At 46.8% G+C, this 16,766-nt stretch overlaps 1 protein-coding gene across 1 annotated transcript in view; it reads right to left on the bottom strand.

Moving 5' to 3' along the window:
* The window catches only part of LOC140487258 (uncharacterized), a 190,306-nt gene that overhangs the window by 120,650 nt on the left and 52,890 nt on the right, over positions 1–16,766 (bottom strand). Inside the window, exons 6-7 of the mRNA XM_072586884.1 lie at positions 9,972–10,146; positions 9,780–9,877 (exon numbers count right to left, since the gene is read on the bottom strand). Of these exons, the coding sequence (XP_072442985.1) occupies positions 9,780–9,877; positions 9,972–10,146 (273 nt within the window). The remainder of the gene's footprint in view (positions 1–9,779; positions 9,878–9,971; positions 10,147–16,766) is intronic.

Here is a 16,766-nt window from a genome sequence, read left to right as displayed (position 1 = left end):
AAGGGAAGTTGTTGTATTATTTATTTGTGGGAAGTCAGGAAAATTAATTTGGTTGCCAACAGTACTTCAAAAATGGAAAATATGAAGAAAATACATAGTCTTTTAGAACATAGAACAATACAGCGCAGAACAGGCCCTCGATGTTGCACCGACCTGTGAACTATTCTCAGCTCGTCCACCTACACTACCCCAAAATCATCCACGTGCTTATCTAAGGATTGTTTAAATCTCCCTAATGTGGCTGAGTTGACTACATTAACAGTTAGGGCATTCCACGCCCTTACCACTCTCTGCGTAAAAAACCTGCCTCTGACATCTGTCTTAAATCTATCACCCTCAATTTGTAGTTATGCCCCCTCTTACATGCTGACATCATCATCCGAGGAAAAAGACTTTCACGGTCTACCCTATCTAATCCTCTGATCATCTTGTATGTCTCTATCCAATCCCCTCTTAGCTTTCTTCTTTCCAATGAGAACAGACCCAAGTCTCTCAGCCTTTCCTCATAAAACCTTCCTACCAAACCAGGCAACATCCTGGTAAATCTCCTCTGCACCTTTTCCAATGCTTCCACATCCTTCCCGAAACATGGGGACCAGAACCGAACACAATATTCCAAGTGTGGCCGCACCAGCGTTTTGTAGAGTTGCAGCATAATATTGTGGCTCTGGAACTCGACCAATGAAACCAAACACATGGTATGCCTTCTTAACAGCACTATCCACCTGGGTGACAACTTTCAGTGATCTATGTACATGGACTCCAAAATCCCTCTGCACATCCACACTACCAAGAATCTTACCATCAACCCAATGCTCTGCCTTCCTGTTATTCTTCCCAAAGTGCATCACCTCACATTTAGCTGCATTGAACTTCTTTGCCACCTCTCAGCCCAATTCTGCAGTTTATCCAAGTCCCCCTGCAACTGCAACATTCTTCCACACTGTCCACTACTCCACCGACTTTAGTGTCATCTGCAAATTTACTAATCCACCACCTATGCCTATGTCTAAGTCATTTATAAAAATGACAAACAGCAGTGGTCCCAAAACAGACCCTTGTGGCACACCACTAGTAACTGGACTCCAGGCTGATTATGTTCCATCAACCACCACTCGCTGCCTTCTTTCAGAAAGCCAGTTTCTAATCCAAACTGCTAAATCACTTTCAATTCCATGCCTCTGCATTTTCTCCAACAGGTAAAAACAATGACTGCAGATGCTGGAAACCAGATTCTGGATTAGTGGTGCTGGAAGAGCACAGCAGTTCAGGCAGCATCCAAGGAGCTTCGGGCAAAAGTCCTTCATCAGGAAAAAGACCATAAGATAAAGGCAGTGAGCCTGAAGAGTGGAGAGATAAGCGAGAGGAGAGTGAGGGTGGGGAGAAAGTAGCATAGAGTACAATGGGTGAGTGGGGGAGGAGATGAAGGTGATAGGTCAGGGAGGAGAGGGTGGAGTGGATAGGTGGAAAAGGAGATAGGCAGGTAGGACAAGTCCGGACATGTCATGGGGACAGTGCTGAGCTGGAAGTTTAGAACTAGGGTGAGGTGGGGGAAGGGGAAATGAGGAAACTGTTGAAGTCCACACTGATGCCCTGGGGTTGAAGTGTTTCGAGGCGGAAGATGAGGCGTTCTTCCTCCAGGCGTCTGGTGGTGAGGGAGCAGCGGTGAAGGAGGCCCAGGACCTCCATGTCCTCGGCAGAGTGGGAGGGGAAGTTGAAATGTTGGGCCATGGGGCGGTGTGGTTACTTGGTGCGGGTGTCCCGGAGATGTTCCCTAAAGCGCTCTGCTAGGAGGCGCCCAGTCTCCCCAATGTAGAGGAGACCACATCGGGAGCAAAGGATACAATAAATGATATTAGTGGATGTGCAAGTAAAACTTTGATGGATGTGGAAAGCTCCTTTAGGGCCTTGGATAGAGGTGAGGGAGGAGGTGTGGGCGCAGGTTTTACAGTTCCTGCGGTGGCAGGGGAAGGTGTCAGGATGGGAGGGTGGGTTGTAGTGGGGCGTGGACCTGACCAGGTAGTCACGGAGGGAATGCTCTTTGCGGAAGGCGGAAAGAGGTGGGGAGGGAAATATATCCCTGGTGGTGGGGTCTGTTTGGAGGTGGCGGAAATGTTGGCGGATGATTTGGTTTATGCGAAGGTTGGTAGGGTGGAAGGTGAGCACCAGGGGCGTTCTGTCCTTGTTACGGTTGGAGGGGTGGGGTCTGAGGGCGGAAGTGCGGGATGTAGACGAGATGTGTTGGAGGGTATCTTTAACCATGTGGAAAGGGAAATTGCGGTCTCTAAAGAAGGAGGCCATCTGGTGTGTTCTGTGGTGGAACTGGTCCTCCTGAGAGCAGATCCGGCGGAGGTGGAGGAATTGGGAATACGGGATGGCATTTTTGCAAGAGGTAGAGTGGGAAGAGGTGTAATCCAGGTAGCTGTGGGAGTCGGTGGGTTTGTAAAAAATGTCAGTGTCAAGTCGGTCGTCATTAATGGAGATAGAGGGGTCCAGGAAGGGGAGGGAGGTGTCAGAGATGGTCAGGGTTTGTCAGCAGAATACAGGCGTGTGGCGCTGGTGGGGGCAGAAGTGGTGGTGACCACAGCAGTAGTAGTGGCGGAAGTCACACTCTCTCAGAATTGCAAAGGACCCACTCTGTACTACATCCTCAGGAGAATTCATACTCTCAACAAACAGTATTTCAATTCCATCTCAAACATCAAAAACTGTAAGGACAACAAACTTTTACCTACCCACCTCTGTAACCAGCGCTCCTCAAACATTCCAGAAGATTCCCCTGCCCTCGGAATCTATTCTGCCATTAGCCATGCGCCTGATGCAGCTGCCACCCCCACGCTGATTGATGACGCCACTTCCGCCCCCATCATGGCCGCTCCCACAACCACTTCCACCCCTCACAATTCCTCATGCATCATACGTGACATCACTTCCGCCCTTCACATCATCGCTGATGCCACATGCTCAGTCACTTCCGCCACCCCTACTGCCGTGGTCACCACCACTTCCGCCCCCACCAGCGCCACTCACCTGCATTCTGCTGACATGCCCCCGACAGACCCCACTGTCACTATCCCCATCTCCCAGAACCCCAAAGGGAACACTATCCCTGCTCATGACTCCACCCCCATTCCCCCCACCATCACACCCACTCCAGTTACAGGTTCCGCCCCCACTCCCAGCTCTACACCTACACCAGATCCCAGCTCCCAGCCCTGCCGAGTTTTTCACCATTCCCCCAGACCTCCCCCTCACTGAGGACGAACGATCAGTCCTCAGCAAAGGACTCATCTTCATCCCCCTCCGTCCACGCATCAATGAATTTAATACACGCCGTGACGTCAAATAATTCTTCCATCGCCTCTGCCTTCGAGCTTACTTTCACAATCAGGACTCCCGCCCACCTTCCGAGGACCCCTTCGCCCAACTCCAACACACTGATTCCACCTGGACACCCCGCGCTGGCCTATTACCTGCCCTCGACCTCTTCATTTCCAATTGCCGCCAGGACATTAACCGCCTCAACCTGTCTACCTCCCTCCCAACTCCAACATCTCACCCTCACAACATGCAGCCCTCCAATCCCTCTGCTCCAATCCCAACCTCACCATCAAGCCAGCAGATAAAGGGGGCGCAGTAGTAGTCTGGCGCACTGACCTCTACACCACTGAAGCCAAACGTCAACTCGAGGACACCGCTTCCTACTGCCCCCTCGACCATGACCCCACCCCCCCATCACCAAACCATCATCTCCCAGACCATACAGAACCTCATCACCTCAGGAGATCTCCCACCCACAGCTTCCAACCTCAGTCCGGGACCCCCGCACTGCCCGGTTCTCTCTCGTTCCCAAGATCCACAAGCCTGACCACCCTGGCTGACCCATTGTCTCAGCATGCTCCTGCCCCACTGAACTCATTTGTACCTACCACGACACTGTCCTATCCCCCCTAGTCTAGGAACTCCCCACATACGTTCAAGACACCACCCACGCCTTCCACCTCCTCCAAGACTTCTGTTTCCCCGGCCCCCAACGCCTCATCTTCACCATGGATATCCAATCCCTCTACACCTCCATCCGCCATGACCAGGGCCTCCAAGCCCTCCGATGTTTCCTCTCCAGACGTCCCCAACAGTACCCTTCCACCGACACTCTCATTCGTTTGGCCGAAATGGTCCTCACCCTTAACAATTTCTCCTTTGAATCCTCCCACTTCCTCCAGACCAAAGGGGTAGCCATGGTCTCTTTGTTGGCTTCGTAGTTGACCTTCCGTAATTACACCGGCACCACTCCCCACCTCTTCCTCCGCTACATTGATGACTGCATTGGCGCCACCTCGTGCTCCCGCGAGGAGGTTGAACAATTCATCAACTTCACCAACACATTCCACCCGGACCTGAGATTTACCTGGACCATCTCTGACACCTCCCTCCCCTTCCTGGACCTCTCCATCTCCATTAATGACGACCAACTTGACACTGACATTTTTTACAAACCCTCTGACTCCCACAGCTACCTGGATTACACCTCTTCCCACCCTACCTCTTGCAAAAATGCCATCCTGTATTCCCAATTCCTCCGCCTCCGCCTGATCTGCTCCCAGGAGGACCAGTTCCACCACAGAACACACCAGATGGCCTCCTTCTTTAGAGACCGCAATTTCCCTTCCTACGTGGTTAAAGATGCCCTCCAACGCATTTCGTCTACATCCCGCACTTCCGCCCTCAGACCCCACCCCTCCAACCGTAACAAGGACACCTCCGTCCTCAGATCCCACCCTACCAACCTTCGCATCAACCAAATCATCCGCCGACATTTCCGCCACCTCCAAACAGACCCCACCACCAGGGATATATTTCCCTCCCCACCCCTTTCCGCCTTCTGAAAAGACTGTTCCCTCAGTGACTACCTGGTCAGGTCCACACCCCCGTACAACCCACCCTCCCATCCTGGCACTTTCCCCTGCCACCGCAGGAACTGTAAAACCTGCGCCCACACCTCCTCCCTCACCTCTATCCAAGGCCCTAAAGGAGCTTTCCACATCCATCAAAGTTTTACCTGCACATCCACTAATATCATTTATTGTATCTGTTGCTCCCGATGCGGTCTCCTCTACATTGGGAAGACTGGGCGCCTCCTAGCAGAGTGCTTTAGGGAACATCTCTGGGACATCCGCACCAATCAACCACACCGCCCCGCGGCCCAACATTTCAACTCCCCCTCCCACTCTGCCGAGGACATGGAGGTCCTGGGCCTCCTTCACCGCTGCTCCCTCACCACCAGACGCCTGGAGGAAGAACGCCTCATCTTCCGCCTTGGAACACTTCAACCCCAGGGCATCAATGTGGACTTCAACTGTTTCCTCATTTCCCCTTCACCCACCTCACCCTAGTTCTAAATTTCCAGCTCAGCACTGTCCCCATGACTTGTCCAGACTTGTCCTACCTGCCTATCTCCTTTTTCACCTATCCACTCCACCCTCTCCTCCCTGACCTATCACCTTCATCCCCTCCCCCACTGTACTCTAAGCTACTTTCTCCCCACCCCCACCCTCCTCTAGCTTATCTCTCCATGCTTCAGGCTCACTGCCTTTATTCCTGATGAAGGACTTTTGCCCGAAACGTTGCTTTCGAAGCTTTTTGGATGCTGCCTGAACTGCTGTGCTCTTCCAGCACCACTAATCCAGAATTTTCTCCAACAGCCTACCATGTGGAACCTTATCAAAGGCTTTACTGAAGCCCATGTATACCACGTCAACTGTCCTCCCTCATCTACAGGCTTGGTCACCTTCTCAAAAAACACTTTTTTTCTTGACTTGTGAATGTATCCATTGAAGAGATGTGGCTTCATGCTGTATAGTACTTACATTTAGTACATTCTTTGCTGCTTCTGCTTCAGCTCTGCTATCAAATGTAACACAGCCAAATGGCTGTTCTGTGGTTACCAAATTATGCACTGTACAGAGCAAGAATAGGATGAACAAGAAATTTGAAAGAGCCAGTCGTTCATCCATCAGTATTGACCTACTACAAGTCAGTACAAGTATCAATCACCCTATCCTTTTAAGGTAGCAGAATCAATAAAGATTTAATAATCTTCTGTTAGTAGACCATGTGCAATTGACAGAAAAGATCCTGGGGCTCAGATACAAAGAATCACTGAATTCAGACAAAAATGCATACATTCCTGAGTATAATGTGTGAATGAACATAGAAAAGACTGGCATGAGGGCCCATTAAGGTAGGGTATAGTTTGGAATCTGGGCATGAGAAGCCATTGAGATGATATGTCAGGATGGAGAATGATGAATGTCTGGGTGTGAGCAGTGAGGGTTAGAGAAGGCCTTTTATCATTGCTGTGGGACTTTGACCCAGTTGTACTGAATTAAACCTTTTAAACAGCTTACTTACTACCCACAGCATCTGGTGGCTGTGACAGAACTTTTTCCCAGGTTGGCTGGCCCAAATGCAAGCCATGCTCTAGCAGTGTAGATCATTCCTCCACACCCACTTTCTGCTGCAGTGGGTGTGCGAAGCTCAGGGGTTTTCCCAAATTTGTGTTACCTGCCTCAAGGATGAAAATCCAGGCAATGTTTCATTGGCAAACTGCCAGCAATATCTACCAAGGCACATCGATGGTGACAAATGTTTTGACAAAAAAAAATGTCGTTAGTGATACACTCAATGGAATGACTGTTAGACATGGTTAAAACCTAGGAACTAAATGGTGAGATTAGAAAGCAAAATTGGATATGTCAAGTCATTTGCTGGGTTTAAATACCACCAAAATAAATGTTTTACCTATGCCATGCAGCCTTATTAGTGCCAGTTGCACAGGAAATGAGCATCACATGACTCTTTGATACCAGTCTCAGCGTACTGAACATCTCAAGGTCCTGAATGTACAGTATCTCACCACTGCAAGCACAGTATTATCTCAGTGATTGAAGCCATCCAGATACTGTTTAACAACCAACTGAACACTACTAATTTTAGACATTGCTGCACTCAGACAGCTGGATGGTTAGTTTGCAATGCAGAGTGATGCAAATAGCATGGGTTCAACTTTTGTACAGGCTGAGATTACCATTCTCAACCTCTCCCCTTGTCTGAGGTATGATGACCCCCAAGTTAAACCACCATCAGTCTCTGCAATGTGACAACAACCCAATAATCCTCTGGGACAGTGGCGACTTTACTTTCTCATTTTATAAGCATTCAAGGTTGTGAAACCTATCCTCATCAATGGCATGCAAAAGGCAGGTAATAAATTTGAATCTGACATTTCACTTCTCCATTTTATATTACTCAAACTCAGGAACAGGAGCAGGCTATTCAGCCCTTCGAACCTGCTTCACCAATTTAGATCATGGCTGATCATCTCCTCAAAGCCATTTCCCAAACTGTCTCCATATCTCGCATGTCATTAGTTGCTACAAACCTTCGGATTTCTGTCCAGAATCTGCTCAATAATTGAACTTCCATAATCAACTGAAGCACAGCAAATACAGGCTTTGAAATTATTGCCAATTTTAAAAAAATCTTTAATCCAAGTAAAAATGTCAGTGAGGCTAGGAAATAAATATCTAAGAAAGAGTTTGAACTTTTGCCAGTGAGTTTCGAAGGAAGGAAGATTTAACATAGAACATAGAACAGTACAGTACAGAACAGGCCCTTCAGCCCTTGATGTTGTGCTAAACTTTTATCCTATTGAAAAGGTCAAACTAACTTACATACCCTACATTTTACTAATCAAGAGTCACTTAAGTGTCCCTAATGTTTCTGACTCTACTACCACTGCTGGCAGTGCATTCCATGCAATCTCAATGTTCTGTGTAAAGAACCTACCTCTGACATCTCCCTTAAACCTTCCTCCAAACACCTTAAAATTATGCCCTCTCGTGACAGACACTTCTGCTCTGCGAAAAAGTCTCCTCTCAACTCTGATCTCCAACATCTGCTGTCCTCACTTTCTCCAATGAGAAAACCCCTAGTTCCCTCAACCTTTCTTCATAAGACATGCCCTCCAGTCCAGGCAACATCCTGGTAAATCTCCTCTGCACCCTTTAAAGTTCACACATACTTCTGATAATGAGGCGACCAGAACTGAACACAATATTCCAAGTGTGGTCTAACCAGGACTTTATGGAGCTGCAGCATGACGTCGTGGCTCTTAAACTCAATCTCCCTGCTAATGAAAGTCAATACACCATACAGCTTCTTAATAACTTTATCAACTTGGGTGGCAACTTTTGAGGGATCTATCGATGTGGACACTAAGATCCCTCTATCCCTCCATGCTGCCTTTAATCCTGTAATGTGTATTCAAATTTGATCTTCCAAAATGAATCACTTCACACAATTCCAAGTTGAACCCTATCTGCCACTTCTCAGCCCAGCTCTGCATTCTGTCAATGTCTCGTTGCAACCTACAACAGCCTCCCAAACTATCCACAACACCACCAACCTTCATCTCATTTGCAAATGTACTAACCCACCCTTCCATGTTCTCATCCAAGTCATTTATAAAAATCACCAAGAGCAGAGGTCCCAGAGATCCTTGTGGAACACCACTGGTCACCAAGATCCAAGCTGAATGCTTTCCATCAACTACCACCCTCTTCTCTATTCTGATTGTAGACTACGGTTCTGTCATCTCTTCTGTGTCTGTCCTGCTGGTGGGGCAGGACATATCCAGGGAAAAAGAAAGTGAGGGATGGTGACTGTGGTGGCTGAGATATTGTCTGTCAGATATGATTCCGTGAGTATGATTATGTCAGACTATTAAAATAACAATAGATAAAAGCAAATTACTGTGGATGCTGTTAAAGAGAAAATGCTGGAAAATCTCAGCAAGTCTGGCAGCATCTGTAAGGACAGAAAATAGCTGACATTTCGAGTCTAACTGACCCCTTGTCAAACTCCTTACGGATGTTGCTAGACTTGCTGAGATTTTCCAGCATTTTCCCTTTTTTGCTATGTCAGACTATTGGCTAGTCTGAGGCAGTTCTCCCAGTTTTGGCACGAGCTGCACATGTTACTCAGGAGGATTTTGCAGGGTCACCAGGGCTGTTTTTGCTGTTGTCTACTCTGGTGTCCAGGTTGAGGCCAGGTTTTCATCTGGTTTTGTTTCTTTGTTGAGACTTTGTGACAATTAATACAACTGAGTGGCTTGCTTGGCCACTTCAGAGGACAGTTAAGAGTGGTTTGGAGTCACATATCTGTCACGTACCAGATAAGGATGGCAGATTTCCTTCCCTGAAGGACATGAATGAACCAGATGGGTTTTTCCAAAATTGAAGACATGGTATTAATTCCAAATTTTATTTATTGAATTCAAATTCCACCACCTGCCATGGTGGGATTTGTCCCTAGAATATTAGCTGAGTATCTGGATTAACAGTCTAGCAATAATGTTAGCTGATTGAATGGAGACCTAGTTGAAAATTAAAGCACTTGTCTATTGAATATTTCATTTGTTGACGCTCTCTTGAGCCCTGATGGATCCTTATCTTTGGAGGGAAATGTTCTATCTGCAGTTGAAGCCTCGAGTCGTGTAGTCAACAGTTAAAATAAACTGTGAGCACTCGGTCCTAGTGCCTGTCAATGATGTGACTTAGTGCAAGTTATTTCCAAAAATAAACCAACACAGGTCAATTCCACACTGATTGAATCCAAATTTATCTTAAATATCCTGCAAAATCATAACATTAAATTATAACATTTGTTACAAAGTGGAAAGCAGCATAAAGCATCTTTGATAAATGTCCAGTACTTACAAAAAGATTCAGGGCAGGTAAATCGTATTTTGTAATCTTCACATTTGCCATCCTGTTGGTCCTTATTTGTGCAAATAAATCCAGAAGAAACACTGCACCTTTAGTGTAGGAAAGGAATAACGTAACTGCTAAAATAATTCATTCATTTTAAAATAAAATCAGTTTCAAATTCAGATGGGAGAAATCATTTACTCAGTGATGTTGTCCCCGGAGCTTGACTCTAAAATTCCTGATGTCGTCTCCACTTCACAAGTAGTCGGGTTACTGCAGATTTGATTAGGATACGCTTTTCTTAGATTTACAAGATCTTCATAATCACCATTACCTGATGGGTCATCACGGTCAAACCACTGAGTTTTGCAGTTGCCTGGTTTAAGGAGTAAAAGAAATTCTGTATTGTTAGCAATAATTTTAAAGATGGATTTGAAGTCTATGACCGCGTGTTTGCAGCGTAGAAAGTGGAATGTTTAGTAAGTGGGCTCCATCCAGATGTTATCCTGGCTTTACAGAAATTAAATGGAAGCAGAATTAGTTTCAGCAAGTACTATTTGAGAGAACATATCAAATGAGAAAAATGACAAGATACTAGCTGTAGAAGAATACTATTTATTTTTTACATATCATCATTATAAGAGGGATACAACAGGCCGATGAGGGGAGAGGCCATTCTGGACTTAGTGCTCGGAAACAAGCCGGGGCAGGTATCAGATCTTGTGGTGGGAGAGCATTTTGGTGATAGTGACCACAACTGCCTCACATTCTACATATCTATGGAGAAGGAGAGGATTAGGCAAAATGGGAGGATATTTAATTAGGGAAGAAGAAACTATGATGCGATTAGATATGAGTTAGGAAGCATGGATTGGGAGCAATTGTTCCATGGTAAAGGCACTATAGACGTGTGGAGACTATTTAAGGAACAGTTGTTGCAAGTGATGAATAAATATGTCCCTCTGAGACAGGCAAGTGGTAAGATAAAGGAACCTTGGATGAAGAGAGCGGTGGAGCTTCTCGTCAAAAGGTAAAAGGTAGCTTACGTAAGGTGGAGGAAGCAAGGGTCAAGCTCAGCTCTACAGGATTACAGGCAGGCAAGGAAGGAGCTCAAAAATGGTCTGAGGAGAGCCAGGAGGGAGCACGAGAAAGGCTTGGATTAGGGAGAACACAAAGGCATTTTACACTTATGTGAGGAATAAGAGAATGGTCAAAGAAAGAGCAGGGCCGATCAGGGATAGCATAGGGAATTAGTGTGTGGAGTCTGGGGAGGTAGGGGAAGCCCTAAATGAGTTTTTTGCTTCTGTCTTTACGAAAGAAACAAACTTTGTAGTGAATGAAACCTTTGAAGAGCAGGTGTGCATGCTGAAATAGATAGAGATAGAGGAAGATGATGTGCTGAAAGTTTTGTCACACATTAAGATTGACAAGTTGCCAGGCCCGGACCAGATTTGTCCTCGGCTGCTTTGGGAAACGAGAAATGCAATTGCTTCGCCACTTGCGAAGATCTTTTCATCCTCGCTCCCACTGGAGTCGTACCCGAGGACTGGAGAGAGGAAAATGTAATTCCTCTCTTCAAGAAAGGAAATAGGGAAATCCCCGGCAATTACAGATCAGTAAGTATCACGTCTGTCGTCTGCAAGGTGTTTGAAAGGATTCTGAAGGATAGGATTATGACTATCTGGAAGAGCATGGCTTGATTAAATGCAGTCAACACGGCTTTGTGAGGGGCAGGTCATATCTCACAAAACTTATCAAGTTCTTTGAGGATGTGACTAGAAAAGTTGATGAGGGCCGAGCTGTGGATGTGGTGTATATGGACTTTACCAAGGCATTTGATAAGGTTCCCCATGGTAGGCTCATTCAGAAGGTCAGGAGGAATGGGATTCAGGGGAATGTAGCTGTCTGGATACAGAATTGGCTGGCCAACAGAAGACAGTGAGTGGTAGTAGAAGGAAAATATTCTGCCTGGAAGTCTGTAGTGAGTGGTGTTCCACAGGGCTCTGTCCTTGGGCCTCTATTGTTTGTAATTTTTATTAATGACAAGAATGAGGGGAATGAAGGATGGGTCAGCAAGTTTGCAGATGACACAAAGGTTGGAGGTGTCGTTGACAGTATAGAGGGCTGTTGTCGGCTGCAGCAGGACATTGACAGGATGCAGAGATGGGCTGAGAGATGGCAGATGGAGTTCAACCTGGATAAATGCGAGGTGATGCATTTTGGAAGGTCGAATTTGAAAGTTGAGTACAGGATTAAGGATAGGATTCTTGGTAGTGTGGAGGAACAGAGGGATCTTGGGGTGCAGGTACATAGATCCCTTAAAATGACCACCCAAGTGGACAGGGTTGTTAAGAAAGCATATGGTGTTTTGGCTTTCATTAACAGGGGTATTGAGTTTAAGAGTCGTGAGATCTTGTTGCAGCTCTATAAAACTTTGGTTAGACCGCACTTGGAATACTGCTTCCAGTTCTGGTCGCTCTATTATAAGAAAGATGTGGATGGTTTGGAGCGGGTTCAGAGGAGGTTTACCAGGACTGGAGGGCTTATCTTATAAGGAGAGGTTGACTGAGCTCGGACTTTTTTCATTGGAGAAAAGGAGGAGAAGAGGGGACCTAATTGTGGTATACAAGATAATGAGAGGCATAGATAGAGTTGATAGCCAGAGACTATTTCCCAGGGCAGAAAGGACTAACATGAGGGGTCATAGTTTTAAGCTGGTTGGAGGAAAGTATAGAGGGGATGTCAGAGGCGGGTTCTTTACATAGAGGAGAATTGAGAGAGCATAGAATGCATTGCCAGCAGTAGTTGTGGAAGTAGGGTCATTGGGGACATTTAAGAGACTCCTCGACATACACATGGTCACAGAAATTTGAGGGTGCATACATGAGGATCAGTGATCGGCACAACATCATGGGCTGAAGGGCCTGTTCTGTGCTGTACTGTTCTATGTTCTATGTTCTACTTGCAGGAAAAATTAAAACACAGGTCATTTTACAATTCCTTGATTGGCTTTTCTTTAAAGCGTTCAAGTGGGCATAAAAATTCTGTCACTATTTTACACAAATGAGTGAATTTCTTCTCATGTCCAGGCTAATCCCACCTTTACCTCTATAACCACACCTGTAATGATTGGAACCAGGTTGACCTCATCGACTGCAAGGTCATTGATTGGGGTTGTTAACCTGGGCTCATCAGGAAAGCCCTGGCATTGCCCCTAAAGAGAAGGGCACTACTTGGCACTAGCCACTCGGGTGTTTCTTTTCTTGCTGGTGGCAGAAAATCAATAAAGTTTTCTGCCCATGTTGTTCTTCAATCTGTCCTATACTTACACTCACATGACATGGGTGCTGGGCAGGGGTTTACTCAAAAGAGACAAAAAGGAAAGAAAATATAAAAATACAACCAGGAGATTAGATCTCTTCAGTTCAAGAAAAAAACAAGAGATGAGACTGTTCAGGTGACTGACTCCAAGCTGGCCATTCACAGTCAGTGTTCCTGTTGTTTTTAACTGATTCCTAAACTGGCTGATCTACACTACCAGTTTGCTACTGTTTTTTCCTTTTTGAGGACTGATTTCTGAGGTGGCTGACCACATTGTCAGTGTGTTACTGTTGTAGTTCAGTTCTCACCAGGGAACTGTTGTCTCACTGGCTGGTCAAAGTCTGTGTGTTACTCATTTTTGTTTTCTTTTGAGAAAGGACTACGGTGATTTTGTTGCAAGGCATAGCCCTTGCACTCTGGCTTTTAGTGTCTGTACTTCCTTTTTTGGCACATGCCTACACTTGTGGTGTTTAGACTATGTTCCTGTGAATCAACTGCACCATTCCAAATGAACTCTGGCTCTGTGATTGGGCCTGAACCTCTGTGGATGGACCAAGCCCCTGTGGAAATTGAACACGTGTGTGTGTGTGTGTGCGTGTGCGTGTGCGTGTACGCGTGCTGTGAGGTGAACATTTGCTGTATACTGGAGTGGACTCTGCCTTTGGAAGTGGACTGAGCCCCGAGGAGTCAAATGCACCATGACAATGAATTGCATCTCTGAGTGAGCCTGGTCCTTTGTGGATGGACCAGGCCTCCTCTGTGGAGGCCAAACACCTGTGTGTGTACTGTGGGGTATATATTTGCAGCCTTCGAGAGTGGACTCTGCCTTTGGGTCTGGACTTTGTTTCTAGTAATGGACTCAACTTTTGCTTTGATGATCAGTTTTATCATCTGCACTGTGTCTTGTATGTTCCTGTGCCTGGCAGGCCTTACTTGAGCCAGAAGGTTCACAGAACATTCTGAAAGCCATCAGTCAGAGAGCAGGTGGGTGGGTAGGCCGTCCCATGAATCAGAAAATGATTAGGCCGTCCTAAGAGACTGAAGGTGGGTAGGCCATCCCAATGCCACTCGCCCTGAAAGCCAAAAGGTGAGCAGGCCATCTTGAGCACCGTCATTCCAAGGAAGGAGCGAGACAGGCTGTCCGAGAGGTTGCCGAAAGGTGCATTACAGTGGACCAAGAGCAGGAAGGTCCACTTCCTGGGACAGGCAGAGGGCTGGAAGAGGTATAAGCCATCCTGAGCGCTGTTGTTCCAGGGAGGTATAGGGATGGGTTGTCCTAGGTGTGTCAGGGCTGTCCACAGGTGGGATGGTGCATTGAGGTGGGTGAGAGATGGATGGTGATAAGGGGCCTAATGAGAAACGGAAGGCAGGTAGGCTCTTCTCAGCATTGTCGTCCTAAGAAGGTACTGGGATGGACTGTCCCAGAGGTGGCTGGAAGGTGTGTCAGGGCAGACCGAAAACCAGAAGGGGCGTCGAGGCAGGCCACTTTGTGGCTGGAAAGGTGGGAGGGGCGGTTCATTTGCTGGTTTGCCAGGAATGTCTGAGTTTTATGCACTGTTTTATTGTTTGATTGATCAGACTGTTTTGTATGTGTTCCCTTTTGGTAAGATGAGGTGGGATTTGAGGTTCGTCCGCATCTCACTGCAAAGTGGTTGACAGTGGTGTTTGTGGTTTGGCCTGGCTGTCCCTTTCCCCTGTAAATGCTGTTCCTTGTAAACTGCTGTTTATTGTTCATTGTTGACTGTTTGTTTGTAGTTTGTACCATTTTATAAAATGAAAAAATATACATGTAACTAGGAGATTAAATCCCCTTAGTTCAAGAAAAAAAACAGGAAATGAGACTGTTCAGGTGACTGACTCTGAGCTGGCTGGCCACACAGCCAATGTGCTTCAGTGAGGAGAAATCATTTCTGTGCTGGTTGCGCTGTGGCCAGTGTGTACTGTTGTTTGTTCATTTGAACTGGTCCCTGAAATGACTGGTGAAATGGAGAGTGATGTTATTGGAGACACCTAGGAGTTCCAGGATGACTTGAAAACGTGATCTGGCCTTGTTGGTTTGTGGGTTATGCCCTGTCCAATCTCCTGTGTGTGGACCATGCTTCCGCAGGTGGAGTCTGCTCTCGTAAGTGAACTTTGCTTCTGTGCATGAATTTGGTTGTGCGTGTGGACTTCCTTTTGCATAAGAAACCTTCTCTTGGATGTGGACTCTGCCTTCAAGCATGGATTCTGCCTGGGTGTTGGGAATTTCTATCTTGAGGATTTTGTAAACTCTGTTTACTGTATGCGGGCGTTGTAATTGATTGTGTTTGGAGTTTTGTGTACGTAGTTGGGTAGTCAGTGGTTAGAAGTTGGCTGGGGCCCGTGAGGTACTGGTGACTCGATGGCCCTTAGCCAGCTCATGCGATCGAAGTTAGTGTAGCTGACAAGTGACCTGGAGAAATGCCAGCGGGAATGGACTACTCTGTCCGTGAGATGGCCGAGAGCTGGAGGATTGATGACCGGCCTGGGGGGGAAGTACCGTGAGGAGGCATCTGCTAGTACATGGGGTTGACCGGGTGTCAAGCAGCTGTCAGCATGCTCATAGGAAATCTGGCTAAGGGAGGGTCAGCCAGTACTTGAGCTGGCTGGGGGCTGGAGGATCGATGACGAACCTGGGAGGAAAGCAGGCTGGGAGGGGCCTGTCTATACGCAGGATGGGTGGGCCCAGACAATTGATAGCATGCTCGCAGGAAAGTCGGTATAGCAGGCCAATCAGTATGTGGGGAGGTTGAGACAGGCAGCCAACAGCGGCCCATAGGCAGAGCAACCGGGGAAGACCAGTCACTATACGGAGAGGGGGGGGGGAAGAGAGATGGTCAGCCAATGGCCATTTGGTAGGAAAGCCGACCAGGTGAAAGGGTCAGTCAGTACAAGGGGCAGCCAGATGCTGGAAGGCCGATGGCCTGCCTGCAGGAAAGCAGATTGGAGGTAGTTTTGTTAGTATGCCATTTGACTGGAAGCCAGGGGGCCAATTACTGGCCTGGAAAGGGCCGGGCAGTATGTGGGACGACTGGAGACCGGAAGGCTGACAACTGGTTCGTAGGAAAGCGGGCGAGGGGTTGTCCAGTCAGTACGAGGGGCAGCTAGTTGGCCAACAAACACCCCAGTGGATAGCAGGTCTGCAGAGGGTCAGTCAGTACGCAGGACAGCTGAAAACTGGAAGGTCGATGGCTGTCACACAGGAAAGCTAGCCAAGGATAGTCTGATCAGTATGTGGTATGGACCGGTGTCAGGAGATGTGTAGCCTACCTGGGATGTTGGAGGAGTTCAGTTATGTAGTCAGTGTTTTTCATTGTTGAATGCTGTTTTTGGCTATGTTGTCTTTTGCAGACTGCTTTCTTTAGTACGAAGTATAGGCGATGTGTAAAGTGTTTGTAATAATTGTATACTGTGGGCTTCTGCCTGTTGCAAACTTTGCTCTTGGCTAAATTGGACTCTTTTTATGGACTTTGGTCATTGTGGTATCTTTTAAAAGGACAGTGACCTGCGTAAAAACTCTTTTATATACCATTGTTTGTTCTGTGAGATTTAGGATGCCTTATAGTTGCTTCCCTAATTCTCTTGTGTATTGTAACTGTTGTATTGTATTTTGCATAACTTTGAATTTAAAAAATAATAACCAGGAAATTAGATCTC

Source organism: Chiloscyllium punctatum, chromosome 16 (assembly GCF_047496795.1).
Source record: "Chiloscyllium punctatum isolate Juve2018m chromosome 16, sChiPun1.3, whole genome shotgun sequence".
NCBI classification, from domain to species: Eukaryota; Metazoa; Chordata; class Chondrichthyes; order Orectolobiformes; family Hemiscylliidae; genus Chiloscyllium; species Chiloscyllium punctatum.
This window is presented reverse-complemented; position numbering and strand designations above follow the sequence as displayed.